At 40.0% G+C, this 26,778-nt stretch overlaps 1 protein-coding gene across 1 annotated transcript in view; it reads right to left on the reverse strand.

Moving 5' to 3' along the window:
• LOC101276968 (teneurin-1) overlaps window positions 1–26,778 on the reverse strand; it is a 350,419-nt gene that overhangs the window by 124,221 nt on the left and 199,420 nt on the right. Inside the window, exons 16-18 of the mRNA XM_049704537.1 lie at window positions 20,522–20,783; window positions 18,638–18,905; window positions 4,523–4,666 (exon numbers count right to left, since the gene is read on the reverse strand). Of these exons, the coding sequence (XP_049560494.1) occupies window positions 4,523–4,666; window positions 18,638–18,905; window positions 20,522–20,783 (674 nt within the window). The remainder of the gene's footprint in view (window positions 1–4,522; window positions 4,667–18,637; window positions 18,906–20,521; window positions 20,784–26,778) is intronic.

The raw sequence follows: 26,778 nt of genomic DNA on the forward strand, positions 1-26,778 counted from the left end.
ATTACCAGGCTCCTGCCAATTTAAAAACTAAGATGGCTATTCTAAACCATTCTTCTAAGCCTGCAATTCTAAAACTCCTCTTTTCTATTAGAAAGCCCAGCACTCCATCAAAGAAGAAGAATGATTAAAGGAAATAAAACATAAGGCAATGTACTTTCTGATTACATCTCAACAATTGATGTCTTGCTTTCATGCAAGGTACTAAAGTGCCCGTGTACTGAAATTACCATTCCTGTTTAAAGCTGAAGCAATCAAAACAAAAATGGGCAAACCCCTTTTGTATTGCCCTGGAAAGATAGATCATTTTGAAGGGTGTTTTTGTTGTTTCAAGAATCTGTTTAACCTTCCATTACATAGAACCGGGGCATACCATCTAGCAACAATGATTTAACACCAATTCTTCTGCAAAAGGTTGCTTTGAAAATATTTTGTTTATGTTCCTGGAAATCTTGATCAATTACTGCTGCCTCCTTTCCAGTTTATTCTGCCACACATGCTCATTTTGAAAACAGAATCAAATGATCCTGAGACTACGCACATTATTTATATGAAGGCCAACTTCCTGCTAAGGATTGGGTGTCTTGTTTACAGTCAACAAAGAAACCCCACTGGCTGGAGCCCTACAGCACATTTTAGATCTCCCCCAAGGTTTCCTTTCCTCTGCCAAAAAGTCAAGCCTGTTGTATAGTAAGTTAAGCATACTTTTAAACATACTACTCATACCTTCCTGCTACCTTGCTCAGAACTTCTTTTGAAGCTTATAAATAAGTTTGAAATAAAAATTCCCCTTGGGAGCCAGTGAGTGGTGCTTTATGCTGATTTCAAAGAAGAAACCATTTTTCAGGCTTATGAACAACATGGGACCCAATACATATTTCTCTTAGGACTTGACTGAGAGGATATAAACACAAACTGGGAGATATGCCAACATGATCAATGGAAACTTACTTGTCCTCCCACTAAAACCATTTGCCAACAAACTACTGGCCTATCTTGGAGGCTAAGTTAAAGGAAATTCTTTATCCATTTCAGACAGATGACAATACCCAATTAGAACCCTGGATTGTTTTTTCTAATAATTTTAAACACTCAACTGGCATAATTTTAAAGAACTGATTTATCTTAAAAGAATAAATATGTACTCTGTAATCACTAAGAAGATGTATTTTGAAGGAATAATATTGAAAAACACAAGTTCCTAGTTTTTTTTTTTTTTTTAATCTCACAGTGAAAGCAGGAACCATCTCCATATATCAGGCATAATATTTGGAAACAATGCTCCACAACCAATGGTTAATTGTCAGGTAAATACAGTTGCTGCAACTGAAATGACAAATGGTCTGAAAACACTGCCTACTAGAAACTACCCGCTGCATAATGATTTTGGAGCCAAAGAAAAACTGCAGAATTGAATGGCAGCAGACATCCAATCTAATTACAGGTGTCTTTTTAACCAGCGAGAGGAAATTGGGGGAAGATAGATTCTTGTTTCTAATCTGCTATCTGTCTCAGATCAAAAAAGCGGGGTGCCTAAAGAGTTAGGCTCTGGCCTTAATCAGTCAGAAAAGACTGTCTGACCTGAGGGGGAAAGAGCATTGCTTTCTAATTGGTCCTCTCAAAGCTGCTCCTTCACACTTATCATTCCTGTTTCTAAAACTGCATTTATGGGTGGGATTTAGATTCCCACCCATAATGTCCCAATGTCCCAAAATGTCCCAAGAGAGGTGTTCGTGTCCAAGGGCAGGCTGAAAGGCACTGGCAGAGCTGCCTTCAGATCTGTTTCCTGGCAAGTGTGACCAGTTCTTGGTGAGAAATACAATGTGCCTACAAATGAGATGATAAAATGAACAAATCTTCCTTTTAAAAAATCTATCTTAAGTAAGGTTTCTTTCTCAGAATAATATTCTCAGAAAGAGACAGAAAGTAGATTTAGTGGGGTTGGGGTGAGTACAAGGGATCTTTTGGGGTGATAAAAACATTCTAAAACTCTGTGGTGGTGACGGTTGCACAACTCTACCATTTACTAAAAAGCACTGAAGTGTACACTTAAAATGGGTAAATTTTGTGGTGTATAAGTTATACTTCAGTAAGGCTGTTAAAAAGATTCCCAGAAATAACTTGGTACCTATTACCTAAAAACCAATTACTGGTGAATTAGGGGTGAAAAGGACACATCTGTGGAAATCAGGGGGGCCCCTAAAGCCAACTCTCTGAATGGCTCCCCTCTGTTCTGAATTTTTAAACCTGGGTGAAGCAAATGGTAAGAGAATATAGGACTGGGAGCACACAGCTGGGGGCTGGATTGAGGTCATTTCCACTTTGTGTTTAATGTCAATGACAGGCATTTGAAAGAGACAATCCATACGAGCCAATAAAAGTGAGTGGAAAAGAAACGGCTGCTTAAAATGTCAAACTCTTTCAAATCAAAACAAAAAACCTAATAATTTAATAAGTGGCATCTGCCCTTTCGTTTTTATACTTTTAAAACTGTGATTCTCCTTTTGACAACAGAAAAAAAGTTGACATTTTATATCCGTGCCTGAATCTTTGCTCTTAAAAAAACAAACAGTCGGAAGTGGAATTTGGGATCTTCCTTCAATGGGGGGAAGAAGGTATAACAAGGGCATATGGCAATGGACTCCACCTTCAGGGCCCACACTGGGACTCTGGTAGGTGGTCTCATTCTGTGGTTGAAGCAAACCTGGTTAGCTTTGCCGATCAAAATTTCCCAGCCTGTGTGGCTGGTTGGATTGGTTGATTTAACTACGGTGCAAATGAATAAGACCATAGGTGTGATTATAAAACGGATCTCTTAGCCTTGGTCAGTTCATGGCCTTACAAGATAACCCGGCCTTAGCCAGCTATTTCACAAAGGTAAGAGGGATACAAGGGCAGCTGGACGGAAGGGTGTAGCTGCCTCATATATACATTCATTTCCCCAGTCCTGGAGAAATAACCCAAAGTACACATTCTACTAAAGGTTGGTCAGAATCTGCCTCTTCAGATGAAAAGGAATATGATTTCACAGTGAAAACTTACCAGTAGATGTTCAAATGACGCTGGATGGAAACACCAACGATTGGTTTCCCAGCAAAAGGAGGTGAAGTGACTTGGATGATTTATAACCAGGGTAGCAAAATCAGTTTGTCTGAGAGAAGCATGGACTTAAGGGCCACCTGTGGTCTCCTCTCCTGAGACTTAAGGGCCACCTGTGGTCTCCTCTCCTGATTTATTTAACATTTAAATTACAAACTAGGAGAAAGCGACAGCAGGAAAAGTGGTACAAAGAAGGCAAAGGTTGAAGATGAGAGTGTCCTGATTCTCACTGCTTTTCCCTCTTTCCTAAGTCCAGGACTTAGGAGGCTTAAAACTAAGTGAAGTCCAGAGCTGTAGCCTTTTCCCAGATTCTTTCTCTTCTTCCCCTGCGTTCCTCTTACCTCTTTTTCTCTATTACCCATTACTGTCCCTTTACTCTACCCCTAGCTTCTTACTGCATATACTGACATTTATGTGGATAAAAAACTGGCGTAGAGAAAGAGCACATGGACAGCTCTTGGCCACTTACTGTGAGCCCTAGGGGAAAGTAACGTGACTCAGCTTCGGAGTCTTGATTTTTAAATGGGGTTAAGGCCACACTGCAGGGTTGTTGTGTTTAAAATGGGACAGAGTTCACTAAAACTCTTTGAAAACTGTATCACTTAGATTATTCATTAATTCTAAGATGCACATTTTGCTTCCTATTTTCACATCTCTGGAATAAGTATGTATCTTGCAATCAATGTGTGTCACTGTTTAATTGACACCGTTTTCAATAAAATAATGGTGTACTTATAATCGATGGTGTCTTAGATCATATGAAATACGGCAAATATTATTCCAATATTTAGAAGTTGGTTACAATGTCAGATAAACTGGTTAACCACCTGGGATAGTGCAGTAATGACAGATGATTTTTTAAAGATAAGTTTATTTATTTAATTTATTTTTGGCTGCACTGGGTCTTTGTTGCTGCGTGCAGGCTTTCTCTAGTTGCGGCGAGCGGGGGCTACGCTTCATTGCGGTGCACGGTCTTCTCATTGCGGTGGCTTCTCTTGTTGCAGAGCACGGGCTCCAGGCGCGCGGGCTTCAGTAGGTGTGGCTCGCGGGCTCTAGAGCGCAGTCTCAGTAGTTGTGGTGCACGGGCTTAGTTGTTCCGTGGCGTGTGGGATCTTCCTGGACCAGGGCTCGAACCCATGTCACGTGCACTGGCAGATGGATTCTTAACCACTGCGCCACCAGGGAAGCCCCGACAGATGATTCTCAAAACCCAGTTTCATATTACTTTGTGAAGAGGTCTCACTCTACTAGCACTAATTTGAAATCAGATCCATTTGAAAAGAAATATAATGTGGTCATCTCTAGGTGGTGGACTTATAAGTACTTTTTTCCTTGTACTTTTCCAAATTTTCTGCAATAAGTATTACATATATACGTATATAGCATTAGGAAAATAGTATTAATAAATATCAAAAAATGTGCTTACCACTTTGAGGGTTCAAAATATGATGCTTATTCAATGACCAGCCTCCTAGGTTAGAAGCATCCATCTCGAAACCTTGTAAGATAACAGTCCTTTTTTCCCAGAGAATAAAGTCGGGGCACATTTCATATTCATATCCCACAGACACTGCAAACAAAGAGTTAATAACACATTAGAACATTTAAAAAGATTTGCTTTATTTTTGCACTGGTTGGTAAACCTCTGGCTAACACATCTGCTATTGAATTCTGATTTGGGTTGAAATTTGATCACAAATACTTTTCACCTAGCATAGCATCGGGCATCCGAAAGTGACCAGTCAGTGCATATTGGATAAATATATGAATGAGTGACTCACTGAGGCTGTCATTAGGTATGCACCATATGTTTTGGACATTAAGCTTTAGTATGCGCTTTTGGGTAAAAGGCTGCATTGTAAAACTGAAGAAATAAGCTCCCTGAAGGCTTAAGCTGTGGTGATACAATTTCTTTCTTTATCTTTGTAGTAGAAGTGCAGGGAAAGTTGTTTTCTGATCTCTCTGGAGTGCAAAATGCACTTAGGAAGCTGGCTTTGGAGTACTGGGTCACTTATACAACAACTGACTACACATGAGACTAATAAAAATCGATTCGCCCATTTATATTTTCTCCCATGCTAACTGGCCTTTAGTTTGCCAAGAAGTCTGAGTTTGCTTAGAGTGCTACAAGCACTGTGAGTGTAAATTCCACTTTGTGCATGTTAGACTTTGGTTTCTAACCAATGGGACATCACCCAACATTTGGCTCCAACCCTCATGAAGCACGGATGTTGTGCATTAAACTGGGAACCCCAGTATGGCGCTAAAATGGGAAGTGCAGAATGTGATAACTTGGGTGCCTCTGCTCTACTGAAATATGTAGAACTCAAGTATACCAAGTCCCAACCATTTTCTCAGTTGGTAAATCTGCTTACCTGTTGGAACCCCAGAGTTCTGATTCTTGAATTTAAAATGCTTTGTGTCCTCATAATGTTCTAAGCCTGAGAGTATTGGCTCATTACACTGCATAGCCCAAAGCTAGCTGCTTTTCCCCCTTTCTGGCAGCTTAAAATATCCCTAGCTGGTCGTGTGCTATTGCTTTCGAGTACCTGCCTCTACCTGACTCTTCAGATGCCCCTGGAGAACTCATTTCTTTCTTTGTCATCTGGTTATGAAAACTGGTAATGAAAATGTGTGCTTAAACAATGCCAGCGCAATAGGTCCTAAGAGGAAAAATTCAAGCAGACTAGTTTTGGATTTGGGCATTAGGTGAAGAGAAAAGATGGTAATTTTAGTCCAACTGATTTAGGTGTGCACGTGCATGTGTGTGTGCAAGCACATGCACAGATAAGCCAAAAAGTCCTTATGATTGTGAATATACAACTCGTTACCTTTGGGGGGTCATCTGTGGCCAATTTTAAACCACAGGCTGACTCCTCTTTGTCCCCCCTCCATCAAAGCTTTAAAAGGGACCAGGACCATCTTCACGCTTAGAAGGGCCCCATACTTGGTTTAATGTTCTCCTGTCACTGTCTTGAAATCCTTAGTACTTTTTTAGCAAGAGGCTGGGTATTTTCATTTAACACTGGGCCCTGCAAATTATGTAGCTGGTCCTGATGGGGATGCCCTTCTACCCTGCCATCAGCTGGTGAAGACTCTTGGAATGCAAACTCATTTTAGTATTAGCCCTAACCAAGCACTATTAGCAAGGGAGATCAATAGGAAGCAGGAAAGACTAATCATACAGTGGAAATGATTTCTAAAGGGAAATTAGTTTGGGATCATCTGGTTCAATGCTGTTCTCTATTAAGATGGATAGAAACACAGAATTTCAGTGGTGAAGAGGATCTCAAAGGTAATCTAGTTCAGGTTACACGTGTGGCACGAATCATTGCTGTCTACAATCTCCTTGATATCTTATCATGTCCCCAGTGCTTTGCTAAAACAACTCTGGTATAGTGGAGATAACTGGTTTCAGACCTAGAGTCAGAAGAGACTTCAATTCTTGGGTCTGCCATTAACTAGCTGTGTGGTTGCAGGCATATTATTCTCCATCTCCGGGAGTCTGTTCTTCATTGTAACAAAGGAGGAGGGGAGAGGATGGACTAGAATTGGTGGTTCTTAGACCCTTTTGGATCAGGGAACCTTTTGTTACGAATGTGATAAAAGTTATGGATCTTCCTCCTAGAAAAACGCATATGCACACAAAATTTTATATATAATTCTAGGGGGTTCACGGATCTCCTGAAGTCTAAATAAAGATCTCAGATCAAAGACTGCTGTACTAGATAATTCTTACAGTCCCCCTTTAGCATTTCACTCTATGATTCTAAAGTGCATTCTTTCAAGATTGCATTTGATCAGTTCAAGTTGGGGAATCAAACCCAAAAGCCAAAGAGAGCACTGTATCTCATGTTGGAAAAATCAGGGGGTGAGAAAGCACACTTAGGGCCATGTTGGTGTGAAGAATAACACAGTTTCTGCTTCTCTTGCCAACACTTAAAAGTCTTGATTAATAAATAATCACAACGATAATGATTAGAAGTTCCCTTAAAGCCACATCTCCTTCCCTGCTATTGTCAGGATCTGCCTCTTACACATTTGAAGCCTGATGTGCTCCCCTAGAATCTCTTCTCCGGAAGTTGATTGTGCAGTTTTGCAAGTAAGTAGTGTGCCCTGGTGACCTCCGATGGTGGTTTGGAGCCTGCTTTTTCCCTCTCAGGAGCAAAGATCCTCCCAACTCTGTGGCAGGAAATGCTTATATAAAGTATCCTCAGTGCAATGGTAATGAGACATCCTCTTCACCTCCTCATGTCTGAATTGCTCTCTAGCCCACAACAAAAAAGTGCACTGGCTGCAAACCCCACAATTATATTATTTTTTCCCCTAGTCATAGCAAATAGCAACAAGGCGGCCACTTAATAAGTTCCCTCTAATTTTTATTAGATTTACTTTCTCTTGAGAAAACTCTATGAGCTAATCATGTTATGATTTATACTTAAGACTTGTCCAAAATTCCAACTGACTTTTATGAGAATGGCTGTGTGTGGCTCCTTGCTCAGAGTAACAAGGCAAGGTTTCTTTCTGACAGCAGCCGCTTTAACAGAATCCTGGAACTTGCAGTTGGTGTATGAGAAGGCAGACGTTTCACCCCACGGAGTTGAGCTGCTCTCCAAATGCACAAGGAACTGGCAAATACAGTAGCAACCAATCCTAGACTTCCTCTCATGGAAGCAGACTGTAACGCACTGAATGCCTACTCTTTTTCATATAATTAAATATGGGGGAAAAAAGGGCTACTCAGGGGTTGGCACTGACAAGGCTGAGCACCGACATTACACTCTGCCTGGTACTGTGACAGCTGAGTCTCAGTTAACTAAGCAGAGTGGACCCACTACCACTTCCCAGGTGGCCTGGTGCCTATCACATCTGATCATCAACACAGCATGGTGTAGGCAAAGGATTCAGCCTCCAGCATTCTGGAGTGGGGCCTGGGAAGAACAGTGTAATAGGAAGGAAAGAATAATTATTCATCAACATTTCAGAGGCGCTATGGAGGACAGACCAGTCTGGCAGTGAGTGGAGACAGGTGGGGAAGGAGGGGGTCCCGGGCTATACTTCCTAGGGGCTGGTGTAGTGGTCCCATGCTGGTGTGTACATATTGGGAAGGCAGTTGAGAAAGAGCCGTTAATATGGCAGAATACTTTCTCAGAACCATGTGACTGCCTCTCTTGTGACACCCTTAATTCCGTCTGGATTTCTGTCTTCCCATATTCTCTCCCTCACCTTGACACAGAGATATTAATGGGATGTTCCTTAACCAAGAGTCACTGATTGTCAAGATAGCCTTGCTACTTTTGTAGAGGATGCCGTCCTCTGGTCACAGGATTTGCACCTGACTTCACTGTTAGTCATCTTGCAACAACACTGGCTTATAAAGAAGACTTTATTCTACTGGCTTATAAAGAAAGACTGCAGCTTGCTCCCCCAAAGCCATTTGACATTAGAAAAATAGTAACTGAATTACACTCTACTTATCAGAGCAGCAGCATTAGTGTGATGCAGGGACTGCAAGAAGGTGGAGGGCCACAGCACTCCTGACACCCGACTTAGTGACTGTGACATTCACCTATAAGGGCTGCGATAGGAGACTGACATTATATAGCCAAGGTAAAGATGCCATGCAATGAAGCTGATGTGCAAAATATGACAAGATTAAGCAGATGATTTTCAACAGCTTCAGGCTAAGGCTTCAGAATTCATAATGGCTGCATTTATGAAGGCAATATATAATTAAAAGTAGTCTGATAGTCAGTGTGAGAAATTTATGTTACCTTCATGAACTCAAGGAACATCTAAAAATAATTTCATCACATTTAAAAGGTAAGTAACAACAAGATCGAAACGTTCTTATTGAAAAGAAATCATTAAATAGAACAAGAAATATTTCCCATTCTTTTAAAATAGTAGATTAATATAAAACAACAACAATAAAAGACGAGAGGCCTAACAAACCAAATGAAGGCCACGGCCACAATAGACAAAAACTACAGATAAAATGCTATCTACTGAGAACGGGTACCTGCTCCCAGAATGACTTCTACTTTCTCCTATTCTCTAGTGATTTCTCATAGGATAGGATAACCCCAGAGACTCCTCAATTTGACACAGTGCCCAGTGGCCTGAAATGCTTTGTTTATCTATTATTCCTGGCTTACTAAGAGTGTCAGAATCAGGTGATGAATTTTTACCAAGTGCCTTTTCAGTACTTATGGAGATATTCACATAGTTTTCTCCTTTAATCTATTGAGGTGGAAAATTCTAGCAATACATTCCCTAACGCTGAACCATCTTTGAGGTCCTAAAATACACTCTACGGTACTTGGTTATGATGTATTATCTTTTTAATGAGTCACTGGATTTGATTTGGTAATATTTTACTTAGGATCTGCACCTTACCAGTTTACAAAAATAACCCTACCAGTTTAAACATCATAGTGCTAAAAGCGACACAGTAGTTGAATGAAGAGAAAATACAGGTAGAAAAGGTAAAAAGCATCCAGGAGTGAGGTAGCCACAGAGTTTCGGCCAAGAGGTCCTGTACACTGACAACTTATCTTATGAATTTTTTTTTTCGGGCTGCTTTGTCCGAGCCTAGCTGCATAAAAGCGAACCCAGAACCCAGATGACCTGTGTACCACAGAAGGCAGGGTGAACAAATTCACGATATTTAATGAGTACCTCCTGTTGTCAGGCACTGGGAATGTGAGAATGAACAAGATAGCACTCCCGCCAGCGGAGATCACGTTGCTCACATTCTAGTGAGAGGGACAAATATGAAACAAGACAACACGTACACACACAAATCATGATAACTGCTATGGTGGGAAAGTGCAGGGTATCATGAGACAGCGTAACAAGGGAATTTAAGTTGGAATGGGAAGACAAGGGAAAGCCTCTTCATGTAGAAGGGGTTTACCTCATGAAGAACAGGGAAGAACATTCTAGGCAGAGAGCATGGCATGTGGGCAAGGCTTTGAGGTTTCATATCTTTGGGAGATTGAAAGAAGGTCAGGGTAGCTAGACAGTCAATGTCTGGGGAGTGCATCAAAAACAAATGAAGGGGCTTCCCTGGTGGCGCAGTGGTTGAGAGTCCGCCTGCCGATGCAGGGGACGCGGGTTCGTGCCCCGGTCCGGGAAGATCCCACATGCCGCGGAGCGGCTGGGCCCGTGAGCCATGGCCGCTGAGCCTGCGCGTCCGGAGCCTGTGCTCCGCAACGGGAGAGGCCACAACAGTGAGAGGCCCACGTAGCGGAAAAACAAAAAAAACAAAAAAACAAAAAAAAACAAATGAAGGACAATCCCTTCCCCTTCCCCGCTCCCCCGCCCCTCACCCAGTACAAAAGAAAACAAAAGGTTACTATCTTCTAGCAGTATCTAGGCATTTTTCTTTGGGAGGGGGTTTTGGAGATGGATTCACCTTGAAAATGGACTAGTTATCCTTTGAAACAATGTGATTGATTAACGGGGATGCAATACTGTAATGGAAAGAAAGGTGCTGGTTATTTAATGACTCAGCAAACCTTCGCTGAGCAGTTCTACGTGCCAGACAGGTGATTTGCTAAGCACTGCAGACACAGTGGATATTACACAGGGCAGGATAATTCGTCATGTCAGAGAGGCCATACCCTGAAGGGTTACCTGCCTTTTGGAACTTTCATCCATGGCCTCCTTAAAATAATATCACCTTACATTTGCATAACACCTAACATTTTTGTGTATATTACCTAATTTGAAGACTCATGCAAGCTCATGAGGAAGATATATTTACTCCCATTTGATAGATGAGATAATAGACTCAGAGAGGTGAAGTGACTAGTCCAAGGTCATCTGACTAGTAGTAAATGGCAGAACCAGAGCTCAAACCCAGTCACTTCTTAGCAAGTGCCTTTTACTTCTATGCTAGATCACAGCTATTAAGGGAAAGACCCATGATTCAGAAGTGCTTTAAATAAATAGCCTTTCATTTGCTCTGAGTTTAAGGTATAAGGATTGCAAGCTAGGGATAACCTTGAAGCAGAAGCACCATGTATCCTGGTTGGCCCAAAACAGTATCCAGTTATGCTATTGTTAACAGCATCCTCTTTCACTCTCAAGAGTATATTGGTTTGAATGACAAATTATATATATCGTCACCTAATCTTGAAGAGATATCACCATAATACCCTGAGATGGGTTGGTAGAAGGGACTGGGAGGCAAGAACAGTCATAAATGCTGACTTGGAAAATAAACCATATGGTTTGGTAAATCATTTAATTTTTCTGTCTCTTGACTATATTACCTTGCCAATGGCTTTCAAATTCTTATGCCTGAAAGTCATTTAATTGTGACCCAACACACATGTAAAGATACACACACACACACACACACACACACACACACACACACACACACGTGTAAGTGAAAGGAAGTTTTCCCAAACCATACTCTCCTCATAGTTTTACATTCTGATCTATTCTATTCTATTCTATTCACTTACGTTCTATTCCATTCCATTCCATTTTATTCCATTAAAAAATATTGATTGACTCACCAGAGTGTCAATCAAGGGTCATTTAAAAACCCTAGGTACTCTTCGGAGGGCCGATCTCACATTTTATCAGAAATATTAAAATGGATACAACCCACAACCCATATCCAACATTAAACCCATTTCACGTGTAAGTGTGAAAATTGAGTTGGAGTTGACAAGCTGACATAATGCTCCATTTTGCAGACATTTATTTAAACAATTTATTAATGTTGATTCCTGGTTTTCTTTGCACATTTTGGTGCCAATGCATTTATTTTTCAGGTTGTGAAGATTTTTGTAGGTCCTTGAAAAACTCATATCCTTGGTGCTGTGCCTATAAAGCTGAATGGATAAAACAGCCCTGCTCTCAGTTAATGATTACGAATTCATGAGTGGAGAGAAATGATGAAAGATTATTATCTCTGCTAGCTTCTTTGACAGAAAGCCACTGGGGCGTTGAATTGGGTACTCAGTAAAGTGGGTTGGTCCTTTTAGTGAAGACAGGCAGCAGTAAAAAGGCATGCAGAGCTCAGGACTGGGAGACCTGAGTTTGAATCCCTGCTCTGGAACGGTCTTTCGGCAAGTCACTGGTTGTTTCTGAACCTGTTTCCCGCTCTGTAACATGAAGATCATATTCATTGTGCCATACCTATCAGGCAGGAATGTTATAAGGATTAAAATGAGAAAATGTATGTGAAAGAACTTTGTAAATTGCGAAGCACTACCCATTTATTATCGAAATATTCAGTGCATGCTATTTTTGTGGCTGCCCAGCCTGCTTAGGTTTTACTGAAGGGAAATTTATGAACACTAAAGCATCATTCTTGGGGATGTTTTGTGTGCACAAAGCAAACTTAGCTTAGCACCTATTACCATTAATGTTCCCCTGTTTCTCTCTAACACAATTTAGACAGACTCCGTTGCGTCGTGAACCTTTAGGAAGTCTAGTTCTCCCTGAAACACCACTCCTTCTTGCCAAACTACTGTACTAAATAATTATGCAATTGTTGTTGCCAATAACCTTGAAGAAAAATAGAATTGTTTATAGCAGTGCTACTAAAGGCGGATGGCTGATTTCCTGCACTTCCAGGACTCCAAACCACTGCAGTTTAATTTAATTAAAATGAAGACCAGGCAGAATGCATTATTATATATTGATAAGGTATGCGGACACAGGCGGACATAGGGAATTATTTTGACAAAATTCATATAATGGATGCAGATCAGAGCCCCTGAACAAGCCAGTTTGTCAAATTAAATAAGCCGTCTCTAGAATTTTAACAGCACTGTGAACTTAAAAATGATTTTTTTTTTACACTGTTTTGCAAGCAGCAGAGTTGGGAAAGAAACTAAATAATATACAGTGATTTCCAGACATCACACCTTATTTAGAGCCAGAGAATAAAGCACTAAGGGCAAATTATTTCAAATGCTCACATGGAGTTTTTAGCAGGGGAGTCTTGTCTGTGTATCAGACACCAAAATCTTTAAGCCGGATGAACTAGTGATTGTGGTTTTTGTATTGCAACCCCGAGGGAGATTTTACTCTTCTTCCACTTGATCAATATTGTACTTGGATTAATCAATCTTATCAGCTGCCATTGATACTTCTCCAAGGAATCAGTTCACACAACCTCTGTTGGTAATTTATTCACTCTGGTATTATCCCTCTAGTTGCAAAATCTGTGTCACTGTAAAAACTGGTGGGATACCCTAGGATCTCAAGTACTCCTTTTCTCATTTTGCCTGTCTCTCAACAATCTATTCTTCTTTTGTGACACTCTAGGCCTTAGAGATCACACCAATTTCCCACAGCTGAGCCATGGGGGAAACAAGAGTCCCACATTTCACACTAAGTGGGCATTTCAACTTAGATATTCACCATCATTTCCAATTCAGCTTGTTTAAATCTGATCTCTTTCTCCATCACGCAGAAACAGGTGGGAGAGGTTCATATTTAACTGGCATGGGAAGGAAGAAGAGTGGGAGACCTTTCAAGCCATAGTTTTAATCAAAATCCTAGCTATAACTGGGACTGTAAGAATAGTGGTCAAGGTTTGTTTCCTATTGCTGTTGTAACAAATTATGACGAACTTAAAGGCTTCAAGCAAGACAGATTTATCATCTTATAGATAAGGAGGTCAGAAGTCTGAAAAGGGTCTCACTGAGCTAAAATCAAGGGGTCAGTGGGCTGAGTTCCTTCTGGAGGCTCCAAGGCTCCATTTCCTTGCCTTTTCCAGCTTCTAGAGGCCACCCACATTCCTTGGTCCTTGGCTCCCTTCTTTTATCCTCAAAGCCAGCAAAACTGCATCTTGCTGTGCCTTTCTTCTATAGTTATATTATCCTCTAACTCTGACCTCCCCTCTGCCTCCCTCTTCCACTTTTAAGGACCCTTGTGATGACAGTGGGCCCACCCGGACAATCCAGGATAATCATTCCATCTCAAGGTCAGCTGATTGGCATCCCTAACCCCATTTGTAACCTTAATTATCTTTTGCCATGTAACATAATATATTTACATCTTTGGGAGGTGGTGGCTATTATTCTTCCTACCAAAAGCCTATACTAGGATTTCTGAATTTGAAGCAAACCTGAGAAGTGTCATATATAGCACCATTGTTAATATCTGGTGCAAAATTTAGTCTGTTTCTTCTAACATCAGTTAAGTGATTAAAAAATATGGCTAGGAGTACAACTAAATGTTTGCTTCTTTGTTTAGATTCAATCGTATCTATTAAGGTGTGAATTCAATGGTAACATACTTGATCTCTTTGTCTCCATCCATTTATCACCTGAACTATTTATTGTCTGTTATGTTCTTAAGGCACTCACAATCCATCTTCAGAGAAGTAGATTGTCCATCTTCATTCTACCACACATCCTAATGCTTTACCACTGTCAAGAAAATTCCCTTAGTCTCCGCGGAGATGGAAATGGAGACTAGGTAGTAAATAAAATTCCTTTAACCATGATTAAGTTATCAGGAACACTTCCTACAAGGTAAATAATCCATATTCCATCTTAGGTACCACACCTGAAATTATTTTGGCTGTTTTCCTTGGGATCCTTGCCAATTTTCTTTCTCTACTCTAAAAAAAAATGTCCCTTAAGTATACATAAAACACCACGAGGAACATTTTTTCCCTCTCCCTTGGACACTTCTGAGTGGGTCAATTGTCTCTTGCTTTTATTACTGTTACTAGCCTTAAAAGGGAACCAACAATATATATTTCAGCATTTTAATTAAGGCCATGTTTATAGTCAGAATGCTGGAGCAAGTTTTGACCAGGAACTTAACTGTAGAAATAGGAAGTAAAACAACATCCATAGGCAAACAATACGGATGAAGCCTTCATCACTGGCGTGTATACTAGAACATCTTTGTTTTTCTTTGTGTTTTAGTTGTTTATTCAATCATCCATGGATATATGAGAAACTAAGTCATTAAGAGTGCTTAACTACAACAAGGAGGAAAATTCTAGAATCTTCAGCACTGGAAGTATTTAAAAGGAAGATGTATAACACATTTTTATGCATAAAGTGAGGTTGATAAAATAGTGCAGTCACTGTGGAAAACAGTTTGGCCACTCTTCAACATGTCAAACAACTACCATATGACCTACAATTCTACTCCTAGGTATATCCCCCAAAGAATTGAAAACAGGTATTCAAACAAATACTTGTATGCAAATGTTAATAGAAGCATTATTCACAATAGCCAAAAAGTGGAAACAACCCATAAGTCCACCAGTTGATGAATGGATAAATGAAACGTGGTATATCTGTGCAACGGAATATTATTCAGTCATAAAAAGGAATGAAGGACTGACACCTGCTATGACATGGATGAACTTTGGAAACATTATGTCAACTGAAAGAAGTCAGATACAAAAGACCACATATTATATGATTGCATTTGTTTGAAATATCCAGAAAAGGTAAATCCATAGAGACTGAAAGGAGACTGGTGGTTGCCAGGGCCTGGAGGGGAGGGAGGAGTGACTAGTGACTGCTAGTGTCTATAGGGCTACTTTGTGGGGTGATGAAAATGTTCTGGAATTAGATGTTGGTGATGGTTGTACAACATTGTGATAATACTAAAATCCACTGAATGGTACATTTTAAATGGGTGAACTTTATGGTATGTGAATTATATCTCAATAAAGCTTTTACTTTTTTAAAAAAGTCAGGCTGAGTTGCATTTATGTGAACCCTAGCAAGAAATGACTGCTAGACACTGTCTTGGTCAGCTCTTCATCAGAGTACTGGGTAAGTTGCTAAGTGTCACAACTTAAGAAAAAAGTAAAAAAATAAAAACAAAACCCCCCCCAAATCTCACAACTTGGCAAGGGTTCTGAGCAAAGCCATAAAGAATTGGAAAACAAAGCCCTATGGAGAAAAGTTAGAGGAATTTTAGATTATTCTAGTGAAGCAAAGGCTTTAGGATAATATCCTGAGAGGGGAATATGAGGCTTTGAGGAGGCATCAGCCAGGCTGTGATATTTGACTCCCAGCAGGAGTCAGATATCACACTCAGAAGTGTTCACAGTAAAGAGCTGTATGAAGGGACTATTTAAAGAAGCATGAGCAGGGTGAAGGGAATCAACAAGGGTCGTGACCCACCCAGGGACTGGCAACATTGGGAAGCTGTCTGGGCTTGCAGAGAGGGGTAAGGGGAGGGAGTGATACAGGAGACCAGAGACAGCCTGGGGATTTGGAGGAGGGGCTACTCAACAGAGCTCCCATCTTCCAGTGTAGTCACTGTCAGAACTGCAGTGAAGCAGGGAGAGGGATAAATACCCTGACCTCTCTCTCCTTCCACCCTGCTGTCTCCTGATGGTGCCATCCATTGACCAAATCAAGAGGGAAGCCAGAGAGCAAAGGAGTCCAGGCAATGTGGTCCACAGAAGCCAGTCTTTCAAAGCACAGAGAAGGTCACAGAAGAGACTGTGTGTGCGTGTGTGTGTGTGTCTGCGCGTGTGTGTGTGTGTGTCTGGGAGGGCAAATGGAGAATAATTAACACAGTACCTACCTGTTAAGCCCACAGCTCCCTTATTAGAGAAGCTGAGGCAACAAACACCTGCATAGGCGCCATGCTTTATACCTTGTGATTCCAATATGCTGACCATACCAGCAACTAGCACTCACTCACCTCATTTAATCCTCATAGCATAATAACCTGTAACATTCTCTTTATGATACACGTTTAATAGATGGAAAAACTGTGGCATTTGGAGATTAAGTAATTTACCCAGTGTTGCATAGCTGCTAGTAAGTAGAGAAGGGATGATGTGAACTCAGGGAGGGAGTCTGGCTCCAGAGTTATTCTCTTCATCACACTCACTGGACTAGGGATTGGGCAGGACTCCACAGGCTGGCCAGCGACCTCATTGATAGTTAGCCTAACGGTAGAGCTCTGCCTTCGGATGTTCTCTACTGCATGGTGATTGGCTGACAAAACCCAATATTGTAAGAGAGATCTGAATGCAAGATACAGAGCAAGACACCAGATCATGGAGTTGGTAAGAGCTGAGAGAAAAAGAGGGTAGTTAGTACCACAGGAGAAGTAATGAGCTCCATCATCGCTATGGCTGGGTCACCATGGTGGGAAGCAGTGGACTCTTGCTGCAGAGGGGACAACTAGAGCTGTTGCTCAGCTGATAGAGCAGATGCTGATCTTCTAGGACTACAATGTATCCCAAGCCAGGCTGCAATTTGATGAGGCCCACCTTTGAGGCTGCTGATGCCTTTTCTTGTTCTTTCCTTACTTTCCCCTGTGTCGTTACAATAATTCCTCACTAACTGAGGCAATCTGAACCACTCCATGGTCCTTGCATTCTAATAAAGCCCAACAGAGATGAGTTGATTATTTAAATATATGAGGGTCTCTTGGGCAAAGAAGAGTCACCAGTCTTTTTTTTTTTTTCCCCTCCCTATGCTTCCCTCTGGAAAGAAAGAGAGGAAATCGACACACTGTAGTCTAAGAAATATAGGTCAGTTATATGCGAATTATACCATGATAGACACTTCCAAGGGAGAATATGAAAAGATCTCCTCTGGAGAACTTTAAAAATAGTCTTCTCATCTGTCCAAGGGTGGTTTCCATGAGCTACTGCCTGAAGGCACAAGAGTCAATGGCTCCCAACCGTGGTTCCAAAGACCTGTCAGGTCTCTTAGGAAGTTTTCACTGTCTTCTACAGACTGAGAGAAATAAAGACATCGGTGTCTCTCTGCCTATCTGTCTGTCTCTCTGAGCATCAGTATTAGATTGCTTACTACCATTTCTTAAGACAGACTATTCCTTTTTTTGATGCTAAGGTATTCCTCCTTGATGAAATTATGGTACTGGTAGGCAATAGTAGATTGTAGGGGCTTTTTTTTTTCCTTTAAAAAATATTCTTACTTGGCAAAATAAAAAGTTGGCAAATCTGTCTCAGTTTCATTTTAAAAAAATGCCGTTTGTCTGAAGGAATTAAATATCTGAAGATCACAGACCCCCAAGGATCTCTTAAGGTCCCCGCTATTTGTAAGATTCTAGGTTTTAAAGTCAAAAGGACTAGGAAGGCAGGATGACTTTTTATTTAACCTACCACAGTAACAAGGTAATGGAGTCTAACTATCCTAGACAAAAAATAGTACGTGGAGATGCCTGTAAGTTAAAATTTTGTATTTTCTAAGTGGAAATGACAGTCTAAATGTCAAATATGAAAACATGACCTGAAGAACGCCACACCAAAGGTCACAGTTAGAAGGCAACACTCAGCTCTGGAGACAGTTACAAGTCGGATATTGTGTGATTCCACTGGTATGCAGCCATCATGAAAGAGGAACTAAAATCGTTTTGAAGCAAAAATGTGTCAAAAGGGAACTCTAAACAGGCCCAAAGGGAGTGTTTAAATGAAAAAGTGCCTTAGATCCCTCAAATAGAAGAAAACCCATAATTATTCCAAATACAAATTAATATGCAGCTAGTACTTTCTGTTTTGTGAACACAACACTGCTATTTACACAGAATTATTTCAACATACCCAAAGCCTCTGCCAGGCCCCAAACCTTCTGTCCATAGATGTCGGTCTTGTTCCAAGCAAATGTGTAGACAAGATTAATTGCAGCGGGAAACCACTTCTGTGTGAGTCGCCCTTCCACAGCTACTGTGAGGTGTACTTTTATCATCCCCACGGGAATGGTTGAATGTGTTAAAAGGATCCGAAGCAGGGTTTTATACCCGGGGGTGCGGCTGCTTAGGTAACTCAGCCTCACAAAGCTGGAAGGAATGGGGATCTCCTCCTGTACAACCTGAAAGAAAAAAAGTCACATTGGCTCTTATCAGTGGTCACAGGTAGGCAAGGATACTGCATGCTTTTGTCTTAGAAACATGCCAGAGGAGAGAGCTTAAAGGGATTATGGATGTCAAGGCATTTGGTCTAGAATCTTTGTGAGGCTACATGACCATAGGTTTCGAATTTTGCACCAAATCTGCATGCGGACAAGACGTTTAGCCTATCCTGAGGACTGCTCTCCTTTTTTTCCTGCCAGGAGAGACTGTGAAAGTAACAATTTTGGTTTTTCAACAATGTTCCAAAAATTGCTTTGTAGGAGTTGGAGAAGATCACACTGCTGAATGTCAAGGATTTCAGTGCTATGGGTTCCATCAAAGGTTTTTTCTCATATATTCAGACACAAAAGCTTGTTCGATGTGTTAAGTTATATATCACAAACCACTGTTGTAGCTCTTATTCAGGTTAGGCTCTCTAAGAGGAAGGACTCTGGAAGCAGGCCCAGCAAGTGATATTTTATGACAGAGATTATGGTGTCTCTAGAACTAATCTTTCCTGATGCCATCAAACTTGCCTTCTTTGGAGCTTTGCAATGACCCCGAGGGCCAACTTTTTAATCAAATTTTGCTTGCATATTTCTCTGTGTTTGGATGTATCAATAGCTAGCAACAAGTTTTTCCAAGCTGGCACCTGTGACTGAGAAGCAAATAACTCCCATTAACTCCTCTGCAAATCTTTTACAAACGTTGGTCCCAGAGTGAAAATAACTCTTGGCTTCCTTAATTAATTACTATTACTTATTTGTTTATTAGCATGGATGGAGTTAACCAAAGGGGTCACTAAAATTACATCTTGTATTCTGTGTCTTTATTCCCGTCTTGACCCTAGGTTCTTCATGACCACCTAGAGGGGTGGGATAGGGAGGGTGGGAGGGAAGGAGACGCAAGAGGGAAGAGATATGGGGACATATGTATATGTATAGCTGATTCACTTTGTTATAAAGCAGAAACTAACACACCATTGTAAAGCAATTATACTCCAATAAAGATGTTAAAAAAAAAAAGAAAAATGCTCAGGAGTCCTAATATATGAAGTTTCAAAAATGTCTTCCTCTGACTATAAAGCTTGAACACTTAGAAAGCAGTTTTAGAGAAAATGCATAGGCTTGACAACTACCTTTACTAAACACAGCTAAACAAGAGGAGTTGTCATGACTTCTAAGAACAATGACAGCGGACGCAATTTAGACAGTGGGAGAAAACTAGATTTCTTAAGGAGCTTTAATTTCAGAACCACAAATGGTCCCACCTCATTGATTATACTGTTATCACTATTGAGCCAGCAAGCTCTGTTCTTTTGAACACAGTGTTCATCAGGTCAAGGTTTGGGGTCTAATCCTCATGACAGCTAGTTCATCTTGCTTTGTTCCATGGCCAGAGATAGCACCTTATAACCCTGGCCAATCACCTTGCAAATGTGTGCCAGAGAGATTACATTTGAAGGCTTCTCTTGGAAAATGAAGGGCAGCACATTTTAGGGCTGGCAGGAGTACCAGGAAAAGGAATCTAGCCATTATACACTGTTGAGCACGCCATGGATACTATGATTTTATACTTTCAAGGTCAATGTACCCACCTGCAGCTCAGGAACAATAGTTCCCCTCTCTGGACAGGACCCTCCAAATGATGTGAGTGGTGAAGGAAGCACAATAGGGTTTGGGCTGATAAAGTTGGAGATATCGCAGGATGGTGGGTCTGATACAACTCTCTGCATGGTCACTTTCTCCACCACAATAAACTGATTCCAAGGCAACCAGAGCGTCCTCTTCTCAGTGAGAAAAGGTGACCGATCAAAGATTAAGACCACAGAGATACCACCGACAGCTACGAGGTCAAAGCTGAGAAGGAAAAACAGAAGATAGTTTCAACCAAATGAACAACTAAAATAAAATTAAAGTTTAAAAAACAGGTAATTTCAGTGTTCTTTCCTTCTTTTGGGATGCAACTATATCCATTTGTATTCTCTATTTTATTCCTTCTATTCCATCTAACTAAATATTCATTCCATGGAGTGTTCTTTTCACTATCCAGTAGACTTGGTGAGAAAAAATTCCACATCACCAGTTGATATTCACCTAGGATTTATAAATCAATTTTAATGCTTTCTTAAACAAAATCACTGCATGTATTTCTGCAAAGCCAAATCTGACATCACTGCTCCTCCCTGTGCTAGAGAGAACTGAAAGATGGCCACTGAACATTAAGCAACATCTGTAATATGCTGCATTATTCATCTTAAAAACTTCCTATAATGTAACTCAATAAAAGTAAGGAGCCAAAAGGTTAAATACTTTGCTCACAGTCACAAACATAGTGTCAGAAACCTGATGGTGACTTTGAGATGGCATTTGGAGAGAGATACCAGCTGAGGAAATTTGTTCAGTGAAATTTTCTTGAACAATACCATGCTTGAACCCTCCATATCTGGCTGCCCCCTTTGGCGCCTGATTCTACTTGAACTCTAGATTTAGGATTTCTGGTTCGCTCTAGAATGCCTCTTCGTTTCCTGTTGTAAGGAAGTCTGCAATGGACCCTGTCCATCTCCACTGACAACTCCTTCCATATCTCTGACTAAACAAGACTACCTCTTCTGTAAGTCCATCTCTTGGTGTGGTCTCTGAAATGACTCTTCAGCTGGAGCATAATAGACTTAGATTTCAGTTCATTCTGCACTAGATGGCTCTACCTTCCTGCTCTTTTAAGTACAATGATGTCTTTGAGCTAATGTACTTGAAAGCATTCAAAAAGCATAAAATACTATGTATACAAGATAATGATAAATTATCATTATATCTTAAAAAATGGATAAAGGGCAATGGATACTCCTTAATATTCAAAGCAACTTAAATCCACAGGAGAGAGATGTAAGCAATTCTGTGTTTAAAAAAAAAAAAGAACTTTCTTAACACACTTTTCAATGGTAAAATGCTCTGATAGTGAATCTGACTTAATTATGGCTATCTCACCACTCCCTTCATATGACATTTATTATATTTATTATAGTATTACCAATTGTGTCCTGTTGCAGAAATCTTTCATGTAAAGATAAGTGGACAGTAACTAAAGGATAGCTAATACTATATTTTTTATTGTTGCTTTTTCAGTCAAGTAGCTGTAATATTAAGGCAGTTTCCAAAAAGAGGATTTGAAGAACTGCATTAGCTTTAGAAAATAATTCAGGTTTGAAGTAAAAAAAGAAAACCCCAAACAGCTTATGGTTTAAGACAGAGAGGCTGAATTCATGATAATACAGGAGGAGTTTAAGGCAAGTGTAGTGGGGGAAAATCCTACATTGCTTGTCAAGAGACCTTTTCTCTGGTTCACATTCTACACTGATTCAACTGTGTCCTTGGGCAAGTTTATTTGCCTCACCCAAACCTCAGCTCTTGAGTCCTTAAAACTGAACTGCTTATTTATTTGAAAACAAAAACAAATGCAAACACGAAAACAAAATAAACTACCCAAACAAGAACATATGTACCTGGGAATTATTCTCTACTTCTAGAAAGATTAAGCAGACAGGCCAGGCTTCTTGTTTTGTAGAAAGAATGTGATTTTGGCTTCATACACACCTGGGTTCAAATCTCAAAATTCAAGCTTTGTCATGTTAACTTTGTGTCTTTGGGCTAATTATTTAACCTTCATGAACTTCAGTTTCCTCATTAGGAAAATGGGGCTAATATGGTCTATCACTCAGCTACTGCCATAAGTGAGTAAATAAGATAAAGACTTAAGAACCAAGCATATAGTAGGGACTCAACAAATGTTAACTTTCTTCTCAAATCAGATCCATTGCCCTATTAAATTTACAGATGTCTTCTCTTGTAGTTCAGATGAACTCTAGGCCAGTTTTTGATTATCTCCATAAGCAGATACTGAATTTTAAGTTCTCCTGGGAACTTCCCCTAAGCATCCTGTGTTGGGTTAGTTTTATGTGTCAACTTCGTTGGGCTACAATACCCAGTTATTTAATCAGACACTAATCTAGGTGTTGCTGGGGAGGTATTTTGTAGATGTGGTTAATATCTACAGTTAGCTGAGTTTAAGTAAAGGGGATTACCCTTGATAATGTGGGAGGGCCTCATTCAATTAGCTGAAAGAGCAAAACTGAAGTTTTTCAGAGGAAGAGGACTTCTGCCTCAAGACTGCAGACGTAGCATCTACTCGTTGCCGAGAGATTACAGTCTGCTAGCTTACCCTGCAGTTTTTGGAGTTGCCAATCCCCACAATCACATAAGCAATTCCTTGAAATCTCTTTCTTTCTCCCTCTCTATATACAGTTAACCCTTGAACAACGTGGGGGTTAGGGTTTCCCCCCAAGCACAGTTGAAAATTTGCTTATAACTTTACAGTTGGCCCTCCATATCCACAGTTCCACATCCACGGATTCAACAGACTGCGAATCGTGTAGTACTGTAATACATGTTTATTGAAAAAAATCCACACGTGGACCCATGCAGTTCAAATCCATGTTGTTCAAGGGCCAACTGTATATATATTATACATATATACAATATACATTATATATATGTATAATATGTATTATACATATAATACATATTATAACACACATGTATATGTATAATATATACACATATGTATATACACATATGCATGCATATGTACATGCATATATGCATACACACACACACACACACACACAGAGGTTCTGTTTCTCTGCAGAACCCTGACTGATTTCTCCTCTTCCCACCTAGCTATTATATATAGTAAACACTGTCTGGGTGGCTCATTAATTGCCATGGTGGTGGAAGGTGGATCTGTAGCCAACAATCCATCTAAACTATTGCAATACCCAATAGAATGCTCTCTGGATGATTAATTCCTTTGGGATTTCCCCCACCACAAATGGTCTCCATTGGCAAGAGTCAATAAGAACAGGTTACAAAGTCACGTGAGAGTGAGCATAAAACACCCAAGGGAGAGGGCATACTTGTCTGGAGACCGTTAATCCGTAATAAGTCAGACCCGTCCTATTCATAGATGGAAGACTATTGTAGCTTATGTAAAATGCTTATTTCTGCCTTATGGTATCCATAAATGAACAAACTCTTACCTTGAGGGGAATCAGAGGAAACCCTCTCTTCATCTCCCAAAGTCTTCCGAACAAAGTTCTTGAGACCTTTAATGCTCTCAAGAATCTTCTAGGAATGTCAATGCTTCACCTATTTTGCTTATCATTAGTTGAACTATTAATATGAGCATCTGTTACATATCTAAGTTGAAGGTGGTAAATCATAGAAGGTAAGAGCAAGATTACTTGGGTTCAACTTTTGGCTCTACCCTTATTAGCTGTGTTAATTTGGATAAGTTTTCTCGTCTGCCAAATGGGGAGGATGATAATAATGATTCCTATCTCATAAAGTTGTTATGAGGATGAAATAGAATATGTATGAAAATGCAAGGAATACAGTAGATACTCATACATCATCTTTCCTTTAGAATTGCCTTTTTTTTCTTTTCTGCTACTTTGGCCTCTCCCAATCTGCATACCTAATCTCTTCTTACTTTTAGAGGGACCCGTCTTCCACTCCCATCCTTCCTTCTGCTTTTTATACATCACTTTGGTCTCATGACCTAGACTTTTCCTGGTTCCCTATGGAAAGTTGTCAATTAACTTGTGCAGATGGATGATAATGTGGGTAATTAGTTCTCCAGCCACCATAACATATTTGCATATAACAGGGAGTTTGAAAGAGTCAATAACTTAACCCAAAGCAGTGATACCATTGATGGGAACAAAAGGCACAGTGGCAGAGAGGTGGGATTGAGATTTGGAGACAGAAAGCCAGAACTTTACAGCATTTTGCATATCACACCCTGTCTACCAGGTATCTAAATGCTAACCTCAACCTTTCTATAATCCTTTTGCCCTCAGGTATACAGATGGTCCCCAAGTTACAATGGCTTGACTTAGGGTTTTTCAACTTTATGATGGTGCAAAAGTGATAAGCGTTCAGTAGAAACCATACTTTGAATTTTGATCTTTTCCCGGGCTAGCGATATGCGATAGAAACTCTCTTGTGATGCTGGGCAGCGCAGCGGGCCACAGCTCTGTTGGCCACGTGATCACGAGGGTAAATAACTGATATGCTTACAACTCTTCTGTACTCACACAACCAGTCTGTTTTTCACTTTCAGTTCCGTATTCAATCGATTACATGAGATATTCAATACTTTATTACAACAGGCTTCGTGTTACATGATATTGCCCAACTGTAGGCTAATGGAAATGTTCTGAGCACATTTAAGGTAGGTTAGGCTAGGCTATGATGCTTGGTAGGTTAGGTGTATTAAATGCATTTTCAACTTAAAATATTTTCAACTTATGATGGATTTATCGGGATGTAATCCCATCATAAACTGAGGAAGATCTGTAGTTTCTCTAGATATTCTTCTTCTAAAATGTACTTAACTCAATCTGAGGTAGCAACCAGCAGAGACATAGAAATGGAAACTCTCATCACACTGTCACTTTATGTCTAAGAGATGATAGTGGGACTGTCTGGTTGGTATTTGGGGCATATATTTTGAATGCCTACATCCTTTGTGGAGCCTGAGGGAAGAGTTACTGCCAGAGGGGACTCTGGCTAATAACTGTCATCTATATAAACCTAGTTCTCACAGTGAGCTCAGTGGGAGGGTCCTGGTATTTTACTTAAGATTAAAAACACAAAAATAACAATAAAAATTGTCATTCTTTAATGCTTTCTGTAAACTGGAAACAGAAAGTTTATAGACTTTTTAGACATCACATTTCTTTTAGGTTCTTTTGTGAATATCGAATAACTCACTGAAACCTTTGTACACAAGCTAAAAAACCTAAGGCACATCATTTCTCCATAAGAAGCCAAATATCCCTGTGGGCATATTCTATTTAAAGAAATAATCCATTTCTCAATTTCTGGCACATGGTTGAACCTGCTGGCAAGGGAGAGGCCAGTTTTCTGTACCAGCTACTGGTGCGTGAACTACCAAAATTCCATCATTCAATCTAATTGAGAAAAAAAGTCCATTTGAATTAGTAGAGAGCTCTGATTATAGAATATTTGAAAGGAAATAGTTTTTATTGCATATATATATATATATATATATATATATATATATATATATTCAGACTAGATGCTCCCAGAGCAGTTCTGCTGAGCTTGTTATAATGAATAGACGGCTCATTACTAATTACCAATATAATTTACATACAAATAATTCATATAATTTCCTAAAATCTTAAAAGTTTTTCTTAAATAGGTTTAAACTCTTCCTTATTATCTTCTTTAACTATTTTTTGTAAGCCTTTTCTTGAGAGGCAGTTGAAAAAATAAATTCAGCATAGCCCAAGTTGAACAATTAACAATTCTGAAGTGGCTAGGACTAATAATAACGTCTGATTTTAGGTTCTTGAAATGACATAGTCTCTCACACTGTGATAAAGCTTCAAGGCAATAGGTCTCTTTATATGAGTACTGAAGCGGCTTGTTATCAGTAGGACATTTCAAGGGTAGCCACCTGGAGTCTAGGGTACCTCAAAGCCATCATTACAATGTTCCTGAGAATCATAAATAGGTACCTTTAAGCTGGACACATGGGCCTATTGACTCAAATATTCTAAACGAATGTCTACCTGAAGGATGGCAACAAAAATGTTTTTGTGAGCAAATCCTTTTCCAGGAGGAAAAGATTTAACTAGTGGTCTTGCTTTCCAGGTCTCTGAGAACCTGGGGAAGCCCTTAGAGAGCAGCTTGGTGGTTGGTGCTTAAGGTTAAATCACTATGGTTATATAGACACCAAGGGAAATTGGTTAAGCTGGCCATGCTT

Source organism: Orcinus orca, chromosome X (assembly GCF_937001465.1).
Source record: "Orcinus orca chromosome X, mOrcOrc1.1, whole genome shotgun sequence".
In the NCBI taxonomy this organism is placed as follows: domain Eukaryota; kingdom Metazoa; phylum Chordata; class Mammalia; order Artiodactyla; family Delphinidae; genus Orcinus; species Orcinus orca.